The 19,205-nt window shown below is 38.3% G+C and overlaps 2 protein-coding genes across 4 annotated transcripts in view; both read left to right on the forward strand.

Annotated features, from left to right (window-relative positions):
- The window catches only part of porb (P450 (cytochrome) oxidoreductase b), a 53,552-nt gene extending 52,197 nt beyond the window's left edge, over positions 1 to 1,355 (forward strand). Inside the window, exon 16 of one of the 2 annotated variants that reach the window (XM_057838958.1) lies at positions 1 to 1,354. In XM_057838958.1, coding sequence (XP_057694941.1) covers positions 1 to 145 — 145 coding nt within the window. In that variant the 3' untranslated portion in view covers positions 146 to 1,354. The other variant, XM_057838959.1, reaches the window with a different exon arrangement.
- Positions 1,356 to 4,073: 2,718 nt separating this feature from the next.
- Positions 4,074 to 19,186, forward strand: taf15 (TAF15 RNA polymerase II, TATA box binding protein (TBP)-associated factor). Of its 2 annotated transcripts, XM_057838965.1 has the most exons (16): positions 4,074 to 4,214; positions 4,928 to 4,952; positions 5,497 to 5,527; positions 5,607 to 5,694; positions 5,801 to 5,873; positions 5,991 to 6,130; positions 6,883 to 7,081; positions 13,350 to 13,384; positions 13,906 to 13,938; positions 15,772 to 15,881; positions 16,024 to 16,153; positions 16,258 to 16,350; positions 16,411 to 16,480; positions 16,555 to 16,640; positions 16,719 to 16,857; positions 18,799 to 19,186. In XM_057838965.1, exons 1-16 carry the CDS (start codon positions 4,205 to 4,207, stop codon positions 18,836 to 18,838), a joined length of 1,302 nt encoding a protein of 433 aa, XP_057694948.1. In that variant the 5' UTR covers positions 4,074 to 4,204; the 3' UTR covers positions 18,839 to 19,186. The 2 variants fall into 2 exon arrangements, with proteins under 2 accessions (XP_057694948.1, XP_057694950.1); XM_057838967.1 differs by lacking the exon at positions 13,350 to 13,384.
- Positions 19,187 to 19,205: the final 19 nt, after the last annotated feature.

Consider the following 19,205-nt stretch of genomic DNA (forward strand, 5'->3'; position numbering starts at 1 on the left):
GGATGCAAGGAACATGGCAAAGGATGTGCAGATTGCCTTCTATGAGATAGCAGAAGAGGTTGAAGGCATGACACGGACCCAGGCTACAGACTACATCAAAAAACTGATGACCAAGGGACGCTATTCACAAGATGTATGGAGTTAAAACCTTCAACCTGAGCCCTAATCTCATGATTTAAATACTTGTTTTTAATTTGTGGCATATTTTTAAGAGATTTTTATTTTATTGGGACTGAATATAAAAATATTTAAGTCTTTCATTTTTCATCCTGGTTTATGAAGCTAATGGTGGAAGGCCTACCTCTGCAGGTTATTGAGTAAACCCATTGCACAGCTTTTAATGCTCCTACTCATCTACAGCACATTGTATAACTGGATCATCAGCTCTTGTCCTTCAGTCTTCTCAAGCACTGTACGGGTCCCCTGTGCTGTTAAGGTTGACTGGTGGGTTAAAGTATATTTCCTGAATGATTTGAGGGTTTTCAAACTTTAAATTGGAATAAGATGCAAATCAAATTACTGTCATTTCAAATATGTTGATGATGATGCATTTTAATAATTAAATTTGCAATGTTACCCCCCCTCGCAGTTTAAATGTCAACACTAGTTGGAGTGCTGGCATAGCACTACACAAAAGTTTCCTTTAGATCAGAATACAATGAAATATAAAGTTTTGAGGGAAATATTTTGTAGTTCAGTGACAAGTGTAAAGGTGTAATATAATGTTCAGGTACATGTTTGACAAGGGATTTTTACTGACAGGTTTAATCAGTGATTAACTTGAGATACAGGTAGTTGATGCGAAGGGGATTACTGTGTCTATTTTATTTCATAAACGCATGCAATTTTGAAAAGGTATGAGCATGTATAATTGTAATTTTTATATGTTGAGGATAAATCTGATCTGTAGCAATATCTGGCCATTTTTGTAATGACTGAATAACATAATGGTTCGTCCAGCGTCAATAGCGCAGCTGGCTGTACGTTTTATTGCAACTGATGTATACATTGTCCGGTTGCTTGTGTACAACGTGGGGAAAATGTCTCTCTGATCCTGGTCTGTGTTTTGCCCATACCACTTTGATGTGAAGCATGGATTTGAAGAGTAAATGTTGCAATTCTGCCAGCCAGCTAGACTGCAGCCTGTGCCTTTTCAACACTGCCTTACATATTGGATTTGTAAACATCATTTAACTATTTTTTCTTTTTATCCTGAATCTTTCATTTACACTAACATTAGACTCTCTGCTCAAGACTGTCACTTTTGTCTATTCCTTGTTGTGCTGATATTGTTTGATCACATTGCCTGCCTTTTTTATATGTAAATGAATAAAAATTGAATAATTTGTCACCATCTCTGTAAAGCCCATTTATTTGCACTGTTTGATCTAAGACGGTCCAGATTTTATTCATAGATGTGCCCCGTGATTCGCTGAATACCAAGATAGGCACCTGTGATCCTATTGAGGTTCCAAAAGTTTACATACACTTGTGAACAATATGGTGTAATAGCGCTCTTGAGTTTTCAGTTATTTTTAGGGCTCTCGATTCCAGCCTGATTTAGCCATTCCATTACCATTTTTGATGTTTTTAGTTTATTTTGATGTTTTAGGTTGGGTTTTGGGCGCAGTTTTGGTTTTTCCATCTGCGGCTGCCCCCTGACCCGACCTCAAAGCAATAGAAGACTGATGATAGGACTTCTTGAAGGTTTTTTGTGACAGAGGACTGTTTCAATCACTGATAAATATCAAATGATACATGCACGAATTATGACTCTTTGATTTAAAAAAAAAAAAAAAAAATTTAACCCTTGCAGGGCACTCTTGTAAATAAATCGCTGCCATGGAGAACGCTAGACGTCTAGTCCATTTTGTTAATTTGTTCTTTCATTCTCCCCACCCAGTTGGGGCCGTAAACAGTGCGTATTTGTTTTCATTTTGATTTAGCTTTTATTAACTTAGTATTTAAAAATAATTTTATTCGTAAAGCACTTTATATTGTAGATGAATGCTACAACATAATGACACTTAAACAAAAGCAGTTAAAACAAATCACCTCAATGCATGCCAAACTAAAATATATTTTAAAATGTCTCAGACAGGAAGGTTTTCAGTCTGTTTTTAAAACTTTCAACAGACTGGGGTACCCTCAGGCAGTCTAGAAGGTAGTTTCTTCTCGGCGCTCCGCTGGGGCCGGGAACGAACCCGGCGGGGCCGATCCGAGGACCTCACTAAACCATCCAATCGGTAGTAGCGACGGGCGGTGTGTACAAACGGCAGGGACTTAATCAACGCGGGCTTATGACCCGCGCTTACTTATTAGAATAGTTACACAGATGCGGTGCAGCAGAACAAAAGGCCCAATCGGTAGGTATTGGAGGAATGAAAAGATGGTGCCGGAATAAGTGGTTTGAGAAGCTCTGATGGCTATGGTGGAATATTTCTGTGGAGAGAGATGTATGGAAGACCAAATTATAAATTTGTAATTGTATAAAAATTATATGCAGTTATTAATGAATAGTCACCCTAAGTAAATGAATTCATCAAATCAATGAATGGATGTGCCAGAATTTTCTCCAGCTAAATATGGGGAGGCCAGAAGTGATGATTTTTGGGCCAAAAAAAGAAAGGTCAAAGATCAGCACACACCTGGGCACACTACAAATCAAGTCAGAAATCTTTGCGTAATTATTGACTCAGACCTAAAATTTGATAGCCATCCAAAGTTCGTCACTAAATCGGCTGCTTCTGACGAAACAAGACATGGAAAAACTTATGCATGCATTCATTTTCAGTTGATTGGACTATTTCAACTGTATATTTACAGGTGTTAATAAAAAAATTAAAAAAAAACAAGTCAGGAAGCTGCAGCTAGTACAGAAAGCTGCTGCCAGAGTCCTTACAAATACAAGGAAACCGGACCATATTACACCGGTTTTTAAATTGTTACACTGGCTTCCACTGAGTCAAAGGATATACCATAAAATGCTACTGCTTGTCTACAAAACACTTAGTGGCCTTGACCAAAGTACATGCTTGATTTGTTGGATCCTGATGAAGCATCAAGACTCCTAAGGTCGTTGGAACCGGTCTCTTGTACGTTCCAAGAACAAGAACCAAGCAGGGTGAGGCAGCATTTAGTTACTATGCTCCTCACCTCTGGAACAAATTACCTGAAGGTTTGAAGTGTGCTTAAATTTTTAGCTCCTTTAAATCAGGGCTAAAAATGCTTTTGTTAACAACTGCATATTAATATCCGTCTATATATTTCAAATTTCTGCTTTATTCCCAGTTTCGATTTCAATTATTGTTAGTTTTTTAATTCCATTGGTGATTGAATATTATTTTAATGTATAATTTTATTTCCTCTTTCAATTGTCTTTAACTTTCTCTTGATTTAATGTGATTTTTACGAATCATTTTATCTCTGCCCGTGAATCTTCATGTGATGTAAAGCACTTTGAATTGCCTTGCGTTCAATTGTGCTATTCAATGGAATCATGGTTAATTATTTTTAATGACCAAAAATAGTGACTTGCCCCATAAAGGGTTTATCTTAAGTAGCAACATTTGAATAAATGTCCACTGTAGTAACCACTGAAAGGGCTAAGTTCAATAAAAAATGGATAGCTAATGTATTTATTTCCCATATTCATCATACTAATCAGCAAAGATTACATATGAGATACTTCACTGATACTGGACGCTGAAACTTTCTGTGAATAGGGAATTTCAACTCTCGTTTCCGTTAATTTTATTAGTTTGTTTTTAATATGTATTGTATGACATTTGGTGTGTAAAATATGGAAGAGCAATATGAGTAAAACTGTTGCAGCTTTGTTGCAAATACCTTGTGTTTAAGAGAAAAAAAAAACATTAAGTTACTGCTTTGTTTTGAAATCAAGAATTATTTTTATATTAAGAATAAAACCCTATCTAAAATGCTCCTAGACCCCAAAAATTTAAACAACCTTAAAGAGCTAAAACTGTTCTTCCGATATGTAACCCTCTTGAACAGGTCACTGGAGGGGCGGTAGCAACACCGGAAGTTTGGATCCGTGACGCCTGAAGAAAAGCGTAGAAGAAGAAACTCCTTAGGGAAGTGTAGCAGCAGGTCGGCTAGCACTCAACCGAGCTGTGTCACAATTACCGGGGCTTCAACAAATTCTCAGGAGAAGCACGCAGTCTGGTTTTAAGATAGCACAATGGCCACCGGTAAGAAATTCATCCTATCGTACACTGAAATTCGGATTGATCAGTTTTTGTTTTTTTAGCAGATACCAATTGAAAATGAGCTAAATAACGTAATGTCGCCTGCTTACGGCGAGGCCTGGGTTGGGGTCCGTCTACTTTTTGGATCTATCGCTTGGAATGATAGAACAACATCGGCTAAAATTAAAGTTTGTTTGCCAGCTTAAAATTTGATTATTAAATTTGTATCTTTCATTTGGTTTGCGCTTTAAAAAGGTCGTAGTTCATTTTTAAATTCAACAGAAAGTTTACAATCAAGCCAGGCAACGTTCGCTAACTAGCTTGGCCGAGCTTCCTGATGGTCTGCATGAATGTCTCTTTGTTTGTAACTACCGTTGGCTCTCGTTCCAAGTAAACACGTGTGATCATGCTGATATGCATTACAACGCGAATATGCAATGCACCCTATCAACTCACACATTCTGAAAACTATGATTGATTCCGTTGTTTACTTTGATAGAATTACTTAATTTTATACTCTACGTTTGCGTCGATCCAGAGTTTAGCCGTAGCCACGTTTGACCGCCATTTTCACCGGAATCGCGTGAAGGCGTGCTCAGGCATGTGCCGCTGTTGCACCTGAAATTCGAGATTATGCTACACTGAAATGACGTTTACTCTTCAACATATACATTGAATTGACCAGAATTTGATCCATGTATATGCTTTTCTTCCAGATTCTGGTTATGGTGGCTCACAGAAGTAAGTTTGCATATGCCGTTAAGGGCATTCATTCCTTTAACACTCCCAAGGCAACCGTTGCAGGAGAGCTAATCACCTCATTATTCCGTATTTATATTTTACGAGCCTTTAAAAAAAGGAAGGGCGTAGGTTTGCATAGGGACGGTAGGGACATAACACTAGCAACTTTTCAGGATCCTCAAATTGTCTCTGCCAACTTTTAAGCAACCTTATTTGCATTATAAAGACTTCAGTTATTTAGGTAATTTAGATAGTCTTTCCGTATGTTGTAAGGATAGAATTGACCCTAGCAGCAGCAGCCACTGTAAGTAATGTAAAAAGACGTCAATGTTGTGGACGTGGGGAACACACCACTAATTTTGCTACTGAAAGTCCCACCTGCATCAGAGTTAGCATAACATTAAACTGTGTGACTTTGCTCATCTGCAAAACTCGAGTAGTAAGCTGCTTGGAGAGAAGTGTCCTCCAGTATGTGTTTTCTACTGTTAAAGTAAATATTTAAAGTCTTTAAGATACTAAATTACCTCTCACAATTGTCTTCCAGTTATAGTTACGGAGGTCAGCAGGGTGGCCAGGTAATATTTGCTTTTATCCATTGATTAGTTGGTATGCATCTCAAATTGTTTCTAACATGCGTCCTTATGTTTATTTTAGAGTTATGGTCAAGGCCAAGGAAATGGAGCAAGCAGTTATGGGGGACAGAGTTATGGTGGTTATGGGGGTCAGCAATCTGGAGCACAAGGTATTTTAATATGTTGGCTGTGGAAACTGGATTTTCTTTGTTCAAGGCTGAACGATGGTAAAGATAGGATTTTTTTTTTTTAAAAATCTGGCTTGTTTTATGATAGAGGGATATGGCCAGTCTCAAGGAGGCTATGGGCAGCAGCAGTCCTATGACAACTATGGAAATGAATCGTCTGGGTAAGCTTGCAACTTATTAGTTTGACAATGATTCCTGTTTTTCTTTTTGCACGCTCTTATGACCACCTTACACAATATGAGGAATGATAAAATGTACCCGTTTGTCTCATGGTACAGCGAGAAATCATATGGACAGCAGGGTTCATACAGTGGTCAAGGGCAAGGCGGAGATAGCTTTGGCCAACAAGGATCATACGGTGGCCAGGGACAAGGCGGTGGCAGTGGAGGCGGAAGCAGTTACGGGAGATGGAACGACGGTAAGCGGGTGCCTCGTTGCGGCACAGGCGAATTTTAATTACAGGTCTTGGAAAAATAAGTCAGGAAGCTGCAGCTTGTACAGAATGCTGCTGCCAGAGTCCTCATGAATACAAAGAAACTGGACCACATTAAACCAGTTTTGAAATCGTTACACTGGCTTCCAGTGAGTCAAAGGATAGACCATAAAATGGTACTGCTTATCTACAAAACACTGGACCAAAATACATGCTTGATATGTTGGATCCCAATGAAACATCTAGACCCCTAAGGTCGTCTGGGACCGGTCCCTTTGTGTTCCAAGAACAAGAACCAAGCAGGGTGAGGCAGCATTTAGTTATTATGCTCCTCACCTCTGGAACAAGTTACCCGAAGGTCTGAAATATGCTCAAACTGTTAGCTCCTTTAAATCGGGGCTAAAAACACTCTTATTTAGCACAGCATATCCATAACTATCGATATATTTCAATCTGTTTGCTTTCTATTCTTCTTGTGCCTTATCTCCATTGCTGATTTCAATTATTATTAGTAGTAGTAGAAGTAAGATTTAATTTTTTTTTTTATTCTATTCGTAATTAAATGCGATTTTTATGTATAATTTTATATACCTGTTTTGGTTGTCTTTATTTTTACATTCTATTGATGTGGTTTTATGATCTTCATGTGATGTAAAGCACTTTAAATTGCCTTGTGTTGAATTGTGCTATATAAATATATTTGCCTTGCCTTATTTTTCTTTCTGGGTATGTTTTAGGTGAAAGTGGTGGACAGGGTGGCAGGTATGGCCGTGACCAAGGAGACCGGTCAGAAGGAGGTGGAGGCGGTGGTTACAGAGGTCGAGGTCGCGGCGGCTATGACAGAGGCGGTTACGATCGCGGCAGTTACGATCGCAGCGGCGGCTATGACCGTGGTGGCTACGATCGTGGCGGAAGAGGCGGACATCCTGGTATGGGGTAAGTTGCACAGTGCCACTACCCCTAAGGTACTTTTATGTCTTGTAACATGCAACGCCACGTGAATATCCATCAAACTTCAAATCAACTGCATGCATTACATAAGCCCTAAAAATCTGCGCTTCTTAATATAGTCTTGTATACAGCGGGTCTTGCGTTAACGACAAGAGTTTTGTTGCAATGCTGACACAATCAAAATAATGAAAAATGTAAATACAGCCATAACCTGGTGTGCCTTTGTCACAACTTGTCATATTATGGCATCATATTATGCCTTTTGTCACCTCGCTGTCATTTATATGAAGAATACTTGGACATAAATTAGAAGTGATCAAATGTAAATTGGGTAAGTATGGCAGTAAATGTGTTGGACTCATTATGCCGTTGTTCACCTGTGACCCTCAATATTCATCAGTACCTGAACAAAAGGTTAAATGGTTACTTCACGCTCAAACAGTAACTGCTGACGTACTTAAACCGCAATTTGGGAAAGGGAGGGGGGTGTCATCATGAGAGGATGTATGGTAAAACGTTACCAGGCTCGTAACTTTTATGTAGAGGTTTTGTCAATGTGGCATTTAGCCATCATGCCTGACACGATAGACAGTCTATGGATTGTTGCGCACTTTCAGATTTAGATTTAAGCAAATGTTTTGCAGATGAAAAGTTGTGTTTAGCTTAGTGGTCCCCAACCTGTACCCGGCTGAATGGGGTGATGAAAACCTTTTTTTTTTCTCGAGTGGAGTGGCATATTTGGCTTAAGAATCCAAAGGTGCTCCACCTGTAGAACGTTCTTCTTTGTTATTCACTCTGAATCAGCATCACGTTAGCATTGCATCTCTAGCTTGAGGCACTGACGACGAGAAACAAGTGAAGCCCCATCTTGGTTGTCAATATGTGTGGACAGTAATGGAAACTTAATTCTTTATAGAATTTTTGGGGATACAAACATGACCTTAAAAACGGCATATAAAATGTGTGAAAAAGAAAAATGATTGCATCTTAACATAGGGCTGGACGATATGGCCAAAAGTACGTAGCACGGTAAATTGAACAGATTTACCTCGATGCCGATAAATTCGCCCAAATGGACTGTTATATAATTTGAAAATCTGAATCAATGCGTGAAATACAGATAAACTTTCTCGTTTATTTACCAGATTTCAATTTAACATTCTTAAACAATTGTACATGCCGTCTAAACATGAAGTATATAAAAAATAGGGCTGTCCCAAACGACTAATTTTCTCCCGATTAGTCAGCCGACTATTTTTACGATTAGTCGACTAATCTAATAATTATTATTATTATTATTTTATTTTTTTTTTTCCACTAATTTAGCAATGAAATTTTTGTTGACGCTTATCAATTCACAAAAAACATATTGGAACACTCAAATTATTTATTAAAGTACAAATAAACACGTAAATAACAATAATAAATCACAAATAAACAATGAGTTCAAATGCTGATAGAATTAACTAGTGTAGCATCCCGATTGAAAAGATGGTCTCTTAAACTGATGGTTTACAACTTTTATTCCATCCTTGATGTAAACACACTGTAAGAGCTACGGTGCACACAAATAAAGCAACGCAATTAGAAATTAACAAAAACTTTTCACCTTTTTCCTCTTAAACCTTATTTATATATCAATGAATTGCCTATATGAATTGCCTTTACCTTAATTTATTACCTTATCATTGACATTCTCTCCCTTGAGTGCAATCACTGTATATACTGTATAAATTTATGGCCTTTTAACCTTATATAATTTTCTATACCATAAAATAAACCATAACATGAAATAAACCTTTCAATTAGCATTAAGAACAATACTAATAGCACTTATAGGCCCATTGTCAATGAAACATTATTATTTAGTAAGGCGACAGCACCCTCTGGTGTACAAAAAAAAAAAAAAAAATTTACAAACTGCGTGAAGGCGCTTGAGGGGTTTATTCACGGCCGACGTGCAGCCAAGCTTGGCATTGAAGAGACAGGACAGAAGAGTGTACTCTCCTTTGTTTCTTTGAAATAGGGCAATGTTTTGGACACTCTGTTGCGCTTTTTTTGGCTTTGTGCCGCTTTCCCCGCTTGCAAACAGAGCATCCGACATTCTAACTTTCCACGCATATATTTTTTTTAACCCTTCATTAACCGTCGACGGGATGTTGTGCTCGTCGACGGATTTACGTATTCGATGACGTCGACTATGTCGACTAGTCGGGACAGCTCTAATAAAAAATTATTGTAAACCATAAGAATCTAAGTATGAACATTTATAACTGCTTGTATGACTTCAACAATGTACAATATTAAGAAAATCAATACGACTGCAGACATCATTGTAACACAAATGACTTACAGTTTGAACAAAATACTTAAAACCGACAACTTATTATGAATGGCTGTTGTGACATAATTACTCAACACAAGTGTTTACTTCAAGGTTTCAGGTGCATTATAATTTATGCTGAATGCTTTACCCTCATAAAAGATATCAAAGAAATCACACACACAGACACAAAATTACGTGGCATACTAATTGCTAGATGCAGTCGGTGCCCAATCCACTCATTAAGTTCAGCCGTTTTGACAAGGTTAGAGGCGCTCTCAGACTCGATCGCGTTCATTTCGTAGCCTTAGCCGCTAGCGTTAGCCTGTGGCCTGGCTACTAGTAGAGAGCACCCTCCGCTGAAATCGTGACAACCAGGGAGGAAAGCGGGTGAAAACCAGTTTGGAGGCCGCCAAGAGTCTACTAAATGTCGGGTGAAAGTTTGGCGAAGCTCCCTTAAGCCCGACTCCCATCACGTTTGATTGTAGCGATAGCTGCTAGCGTTAGCCTACCGGGCTTCTGTTTGAGTTCCTGATAGCCACATGGCTTCATACGTAAGCACACTGACTGCGTTCTTAAAGGCGAATGAACATAGCCCAACAACACAGAGTCAAAGTGGGATGAAAACACTATATTTTCTTGTTTTATTAAATTACCGACCTGGTCAAAATTACGTCAGTCATCGCGAAGAATTTCTGTAACTGTAAATTTTCGTTACACCGCCCGGCTCTAACTTAACACACACTTTATGTATACAAGACTGGCGAATCGTAAAGAGAAGCTAGAAAGCTCCAACTTATTACAACTAGGGCTGTCAAAATTATCGCGTTAACGCGCGGTAATTAATTTTTTTAATTAATCACGTTAAAATATTTGACGCAATTAACGCGCATGCCCCGCTCAGAAAGTATTCTGCCTTTTGTTAAGTTTTACAGCAAGGCTTTTTGCGCTGTCCAACAGCGAACTCTTGTGGTCGCTTTGCGACATGGTTTATTATTTTCTTCTTTTCTTTCTTCATTATGGCTGCACGACGTCTCGGGCTGATAATGTTGTGCTTATATGATCCTTGGACAAGATTTGTCCATAAGTATGGTTGTTGTAAAGAATGTACATATTATGTTAGTAAGTGAAATGTTCTATTTTTGTATGAAACGCTTTTTGTTTATGTTTAGTGAACCTGCATAGCGTACTAAGCTAACGTTGTTGCTAATGCAATGCTTGTGTACTTTTATTTTGTAGTTTTACGACGGTCTAAAGAGGACAATGGTTTGAGGCCATTTTATTTATAAATCAGATGAAAAAGGAAGAAGTCTAATTATTAAGGCGTCGTTCACTAGCTGTCTAGCTTTGGAAAAAGTAGACGCTTCGGAGTGAGGACAGCATAGACAGATTTAAATGACAGTAGAGTGAAATGCCCACTACAGTCCTGATGTACCGTATGTTGAATGTATATATCCATCTTGTGTCTTATCTTTCCATTCCAACAATTTATTTTACAGAATATATATATAATTTACAGAAAAATATGGCATATTTTATAGATGGTTTGAATTGCGATTAATTGCGATTAATTAATTTTTAAGCTGTAATTAACTCGATTAAAAATTTTAATCGTTTGACAGCCCTAATTACAACCATATTTAGTGAAATGGTAAGTGATATTTTACTAATTTGTTTAAAAAATCTATTCCACTTTGTCCAAATGTCTTCATAAAGGTTGGGGACCATTGTTTTAGTTGACGGTGAATAGGCATGTGCATTTCCCCCTGTCATATTGTGCATGATGCACACTTTTAAATCTCTCGCTCCCCTTGGCAGACTTGACTTTTTTAGCCTTCTCATTTCGCTGACGTGCCAAGAAGTTTTACTCTCTTCGCAAGGTTTCTTGTGTATGCCAGCCGTAGGCATGGGCCGATATCAGTTTCTCATCGTATGATAACCTTAAGCAAAAATATCATGTTATCAAAATTCGAGCTCCAGAATCTATTGTTTTGAAAACTTTGGTTACATTTTTCTTAATTCCCATTGGATATTTTTCATTTTAAAACAGTATACTTGGCATACAACAAAATGTTCTCCATATTAACCCATTTTAGGGATTTGACTCTGGCTGCCATTGACGGCACTAGACCCCCGAATACAGCCAGTCCTCCCAGTTTAAATCAACTGGACATCTATTGTTGTCAATGGCAGGCAATGAGTAAATACTAAATATTTTCTTGATTTTTAAACTTTTTTTTTTTCCTTAATTAAACAAAAAACTAAACCAGGGAAAACACTTATTTACTGTTATTTTAAAAACATTAAAAACAAAACTGCAAATATTTTTATTAAATCATAATTATTAATAATAATCTGTTTATAGTTTATTCATTATTTTATTCATTTAAAAAATAATATTTATGAAAGTTAATTATACTTTAAAAATTATTTCCTTCCACATATGTGGACATCACAATATGGGTCATGTGGGCCACACTTCTATACCAAATGTTAATATTGTTGCCTACGTGGCTCAAAAAGTGATGGTGTCATACGTGATGAGTCTGAGGATTTTTTCCCCTTCTTTTTTTAAAAATACCGGTACCCAAAATAGTAATTTGCCCTATAAAGGGTTTAAGGAAAATTAACAAATATTAAAAATTCTTAAATCACAAATTCACACCACCGTTTAATATTTTTAGAACAAAAGTAGATTACTTTTGTGTAGCGTGTTTTATGTTTGTGTGTGTTGATTATCTGCTTTGTCGGAAAAATAATTGATGTAAAATTAAAACGTTTACAAATAAATGGGGAGTAATTTAACTTTGACTATTGTTAAGACACCACCCCGTGACTCTGCCAGTTTACTTCAAAGGCACCAGCGAGTTCAGTTAACAGACAGTGCGCTGGTAGTGTGTGGACTCCGAAAATGTCTGATTACTGGTATGGGAAGTTTCTGCGGTATCTAACTCTAAATCTCAGTAAACCTTCAAACTGGTTATCTGCACATGCCTAGACAGCGGTTCTACTTTTCTCAAGTTTATAAAATGAGCTCTGATGAGAGAATGAATCAGTTTAAGCTATGATTTAAAAAAAAACTCAGCAAATAGGGATGTGAGATAAGTATCACTTGGATAAAAAAAATTTAAAAAAAACATCTTTTGTGTTTTGTAAGACTGTGTCACATGGGGAAAATGGTGGAAAACACGCAGGTGTGAGATTTGCGTAAATACAAATGCACGGCCAAAGGGGATCATTAACATACCAATTAACTGAAGCCTTTCAAGGTTCCGTTGAATCTAGAGAGGAAGTGTGTGAAAACACTTTGTGTTCTGAGGATCATGTAGCTTTTGAACAAGGGACTCAAGCTGAAACACTGCGGTTAGACCTGGAGGGACGTCGTCAGCTGCTTCGCATTCAACAGGTTTCATTCAACTATTGTATGTTTGACAATGGCCAACATGTTTGTTCTGTTAACATGGATCTACATTTTATACTACAGGTGTTGACAGTGATTGAACTATAACAAGGACCTCATTTAACGGATGTCAAAACCGCACTCAATGGAAGATTGCGTATGAAGCCCCTCCCCCCAATTTGGCCACACTAAAACATAAATTTCCCTGACGTTGACGTTTCAACAGTCTAATTAAAACAATTTTTTTTTTTTTTTTTGGATGGAAAACGTCAACACATTGGTTAAACTCTTGTGACCAAACGACATGTGATAACCATCACACTTTACTCACTTCACTCGTCTGCCCGAGTCAGAACTACCTGGTCATTTTTCCACTGATAATTGTCAAAGACCAGCACTCTTCGTGCGAGACATTTCCACCATAGTCACACACCCTGGCAGGAGTGCAAGTGCATACTGGTGGGATATAGGGGGCGCTATGAGCTCTCAGTTGGGACAAAGCCATCATATCTTCAATTTTTCCTCTGCAGAGGTGGTGACCGTGGTGGCTTCAAAAATTTCGGTGGTAAGTGACGAGCATCAGAACTGTGTCGGTGGGGGAGGACAGAAAAACTAGCACAAAAGGAAAAATGGGGATAAAACAACTCTGATTGCCACCAATTTCATGCCCAGAATTCAAGGGATTGCACTTATTCGGATTTCTCTTTAGTCTACAGATACGGTTACAGACATGGGGCCTGAGATGTAAAATAATGGTAATGGTTGCATGAAGACAAGGGTTTATATATTTACATGGCAGGTGATCCCGGGATGAAGAATCAAACTGTCTAGAACTTGATAAGTTGGTGGTATATATATTTAAATAAAAAAAACTGGAGCGAATCTGTTCTGGCTGAAAGGTGACTGTGAGCCCTCGGTATGAAAACCTCTAAGAGATGTAAATCTGGACTCCTAAATTTCTATACGTTATAACTCTGCATACCTATGTTATACTCTACTAGGATGTGATTTGTTTAGCTGTAGTGAGATTCCAGATGTTGAAGATCCTTTGCTCATGGGATTTTCTTCCTCTTACCTGTTTTTCAGGCTCTCGAGACTACGGCTCAAGGGATGACTCTGGTAAATATCAGACTGCGCTTGATGCTTTCCCTGCTCAGGGTTTTCCCTAGAAAACTTGCTAAGACTGGTGGTAGAGATACCCACTGGCGGCCCACAATGTTTTAGGGAATGTTTTTTTTTTTTTTTTAAATGTTAATACAGATAAACATAATATATACAATTAAAATGTTATTTTCTCTTAAATCTTAGCGAAGTTTAAAACAGTCCATTGCTTTTAAAAGTAAAATAGGTTAACTTAAAGTGCAAATATGGCCAAGGGGTAAATCAAGGGCTGAGAAATGGTGTGCTTTGTGGCCTGTTCAGCTTTTTTAACTGCCCAGAGGAGGTCTCAAAAACTCAATCAACGTACTTTGTTCTTGTTCTTGGAAGAATTCAGAATCAAATCTAAGGGGCCGTTTACATGGTGACTCTGAGAATACAAACAATTTCAAATTTGCATTTGCATTTGCGTCTCCATTTGAACAATGTCGCAATTCAGCATGAAAACTATGTAGTATTCATGACAAGCCCTTGGGGGCAGTGCAGATTTACCGGGTGACAGAGAATGATGCACTTTGACCCCACCAAGCTCCCTCAGCCTGGAAAAAATATGCCCGCCCATTCGAAGCGATGTCATTTTTCTTTTGTTCAGAAAGGCACAAAAATTGAAACGTTCAACATATTTAACTTAAAAATATTATTAAAACAGTAAATTAAAGTTGACATTCCGCCATATTTGCAGTTTTTAATGTTTAGTAGCGCTGCGCACGCCCAATGTGACGTGTACGAATGCTGACGTTAACAGCGCGGTCTCGTGCGGCAGGAGCCTTTGATATGCATGCCGAGGAAGCCCCCCAACACCCCGCAATCGGATTCTTTCACTTTGGAGGCAGGATTCCGAATTTTTCGTTTTCGCCTTCTGTCTTCGCCGGCACCATATGCACGCGAGGCGAGTCCGCAACTCAGTCATTGCGTCTTTGTGTCGCAGAGTCGCCACGTAAACTGCTCCTAATAGGTCTACGCATCGATCCTCAGTCAGATTTTTGATTTTTTTTTTTCCCTCAGAGGTGGCTGATTGGATTCATTAATTGTAGTATTAAATAAGATAAATGTATTATTCATGGACGGAATAGATCAATGAAATTTGGTAGATTTATTGTGCGGTGTATACACATTGATCCTCAGACTGTTTGGTAATTAAAACTAATTAAAATGAAATAATTAAAATTGGTACTCCTCCATTATTCCTGGTTGAATCGGAATGAAATTTGGAATGTATGTCTATTCCAGGAATGTATGCGCATAAATCCTCGGAACCCTTTTCACATTTTTATGTCCCAGGGCAGATTACTTACATTAATTGTTGACTTTCTTTTGCCTGTAGCTTCCGAGATAACCAGGAGAGGGAGTTGGATGGCTTTAGTTCATTTTGAGCTTGTTTCTGCTCTGCACATAAAGGATGGATCAGTGCAAAAAACCTAATCACACAACTAAATTTATGTGCACCGACTTAGACAATGAGCAGAAAAGTGAAAGCAAAATACCTTGTTCATACCGAAATTACACTACACTAAAGAAGGAATTGTTAGTGCAATGACCAAGAATTAGGACAGGTTTGTTCACATATCCATCATAGGATGTCGCCATTGGTCTTTCAACCGTATCACCAGACTTACTTAAAATGCAGTTAAAATCTGTAAACATTTATTTTCTGGCTGTTTTAGCATGATAGGACTGGCAAGAAACGCCTAGTGGTCCGCCAGGCTTGTAAAGCACTAGGGAAAACCCTGTTTAAATTTATTGTCATATGTGCTTCTTCACTGTTTTAAATCTAAAATGCATTGTCTTCCACAGCTGGAGATCAGGACAACTCTGACAACAACACCATTTTTGTCCAAGGCCTGGGTGAAGATGCCACAGTTCAGGAAGTGGGCGACTTCTTCAAGCAAATTGGCATTATTAAGGTATCCAGTAATTTTATTGGATAACCTCAGTCCATGACACTCAATCTTGCTATTTTAACTTAATGATATGCTGAGTTACTTGATAAGACGTGCAAAGCTACGCATGAGAGTACACAGAATTATGGAACTTTTCCATTTTCAGGTGAACAAGAAGACTGGTCAGCCAATGATCAACCTGTACTCTGACAAGGCCACCGGTCGGCCAAAGGGTGAAGCCACAGTGTCCTTTGACGACCCGCCCTCTGCCAAAGCTGCTATCGACTGGTTCGATGGTAATGCCTCCGACTCAAAGTTTTAAAAAAAAAAAACAAAAAAACAGGGTGACTGATATTTCTATTACTCAGCATCCTCCAACCGAACCTGTTTTTTATTACAGGCAAAGAATTTAATGGCAAACCCATCAAAGTGTCATTTGCCACCCGCAGAGCTGAGTTTACCCAGCGTGGCGGAGGACGAGGAGGTGGAAGAGGTTGGTAAATGTAGTTGGAAACATTTCCCGCAGCACCCTTACATGGTAATCTTGTCTCAGGTTTCAGAGGTCGTGGTGGTGGAGGTCCAAACTTTGACATGAAGGGAGGAGACTGGCCTTGCCCCAATAGGTTTGTCTGCGATGGAACACAAAATGTCCAGATTTGATGCTCATCTCATCTCGCTTCATCTGTACTGTCTTCAGCTCCTGCGGCAACATGAATTTTGCAAGGCGGCAAGAGTGTAACAAGTGTGGTGCCCCTAAACCAGGCGATGCAGGAGGATTTGGAGGTACCAATTTATTTTCTTCCACAATCACCAGCCGCTCCTGCGCGCACATGTGAAATATTTAAACGAACGCTGTTGTAGATCGTGGAGGCAGAGGTGGTTACGGTGGCGACAGAGGAGGTGGATATCGCGGACGTGGAGGATTCCGCGGTGGTGACCGGGGTGGCTACAGTGGTGACCGCGGCGGATACGGAGGGGGAGGATACAAAATGGGAGGAAGGTTGGTATTTTGTTTTGCTTCTGCTAATAAAGACATTTGTTAGCTGGCGCTGCAAAATGACTTTGGGCTTGGAGGCAGATTGTGAAATGCAAAGCTTCTAGGTGAAGGCTTTTAAAAATTATATTTTCCATAAACACCTCTTGGTTTCATTGTCATGAAATAAACAGTGAAGTGCTCAAAAACCCCAATTTGTAAAAGATGCTCCACCAATATGTCAGAGGTGATCTTTTTTTTTTTTTTTTTTTTTTTTTAATTAAAAAAAAAAGGATAAAAATTGCTCATTTCCTTAACATTTTCTGAAATATCAACATATGGGATCAGAGCTAAAATTAGCCAGCAAATGCATATAGATTTTCCATAATATTACAAATAATTATAGAACATTTCTATTTGAAGATACTGGTCTAATTTGGTCTAGTGCATTGTTGGATAATCAGTCTGGTGGCAAAAAAATATGAATCCTCAGATTCACTGTTCTATGAATTCTCATGGTAATAAAAAAAAAGGAATCAAGGAGATGTAATGGCTCTTAATGTAGAAAGCCATTGCTGACAGCATGGTTGTCCAAATGCATAAGCAGTGGACTGAACTGGTGTCCACTTACCGCACGGTAATGGCGATGGTCAAATCAATGGGGATGACTAATGGTTTAGGTTTTTAATTAATTTTATCGCCCACCTAATTTTAGAATATCATAAATACCAAATGTGTTTTTATAAAACTTTTTTTTTGTCCTTCATTTACCTATCGTCTTTCTAAATGTTTCTATTACATACATTTATAGGATGGGGTCTCAAACCTGTGGCCACAATTTGACATTTAATTGTAGTATTAATGTTGCCTGCAATGAATTTTTAAAAGAATTGAAACTTAAAATAAAACCAAATGGTGATAAGTTGATTCAGCAATTCAAATAAGTTTGTCTTGCGTGTGTTTTACAGATTTTTTTTTTTTTTTATAAATCTCTTATGACCTAAACCGAGCTTAACTCTTTGGCTGCCATTGACGGCAATAGATGTCCGATCCATTTTAACTGGGATGGGCAGGAAGCGATCATATGGACTGTTATGTTGCAGTCAATAGTTTTTTTTTTTTTTTCCTGAAATATACTAGTGCAAGACATATTATGTGACCTGGGCTTTGAGTCAAGAACTGATACGTTTTGAGTAGATGTCCACTAGGGATGGGAACCTCTTGGTACCTCACGACACGATTTGTTGATATAACGATCTCACGATGCGACGATTATCGATACATTGATCTGTAAATCATTCTAGGAAATTCTACAAAGCAGTAAGAGGAAAAACGAACTATTTTTAGCCTGCTGCTGTGAGTTTAACACTAGTAAACGTCCAATTGTTTGAGCTGGGAGCAAAGAAACATTCGTTGTCATCCCTCCCCATTTTAAACGGATTGAACGTCTGGCGGTCAATGGCAACCAATGAGTTTAATTTGGGTGCATTTGAGGCCATTTGCTGTTGAATTTTAGTCACTTCTTTTATATTTTGGGGCATTTATGGGTCACTTCGGTTTATTTTGGGTTACAGGACAGGAAGTGACCCAAGAGTCTCCCAAAATGAATAAGCAGTGACTGAAACTCAACAGTGACCTGTAAAAGCCCTAAAAGAACAAAAAGTGACCTGTAAGCTCCCCAATGATGCATCGATTCTTGGCAGAAGATATCAATAACCTTTTGGGATACAAAGTGTCACAATATATCAACATTTCGATATTTTGTCACACCCCTAATGTCCACTGTCTTGATTAAACACTAGGATCTGCTGTTATGTGGTATATGAATGTTGTGGACAGACTAAACAGCATAAAATAATTGTTTTGAGTAATTCATTAGAATTTTTAAAAGCCTTAATGCCTTTAGCGTAACAATTTAACAAAAGTTTTTTTCCTTCGATTTATGAATTGCAATCTATTGTTTTTCAGAGGTGACCGGAGGGATGACAGGAGAGACCGGCCATATTAAAGTATTGGCAGATAGGACAGCGCTCCAGTCACGGAGTCCGCCATCGAGAGAGCTTTTGTCAAAGTCGAGACATTTTGACGTGTGCCCCTTTTTCATAGACTGCAGCGAGTCATGAATATTATTCCATCTATGTGTGAGGCAGTTTGTACAATGACAAGGACTCGTTGGTTGCGGCATGTGCTCGGACGATTTGTTTTATTTCTTTGTACATCTTTTAATTTTTCTGTCCGATTCTAGGTGCAGATGTGTGGTAGACTTCGTACCATTGTTTTGTATGAACAGAATAAAATGTTTTACTTTTGTTTCCTCTTCCCTCAACAAATATTAAACTGTGATCTTTCTTTTCGACTTGTGGGCTTTCATCACT

Source organism: Corythoichthys intestinalis, chromosome 6 (assembly GCF_030265065.1).
Source record: "Corythoichthys intestinalis isolate RoL2023-P3 chromosome 6, ASM3026506v1, whole genome shotgun sequence".
NCBI classification, from domain to species: Eukaryota; Metazoa; Chordata; class Actinopteri; order Syngnathiformes; family Syngnathidae; genus Corythoichthys; species Corythoichthys intestinalis.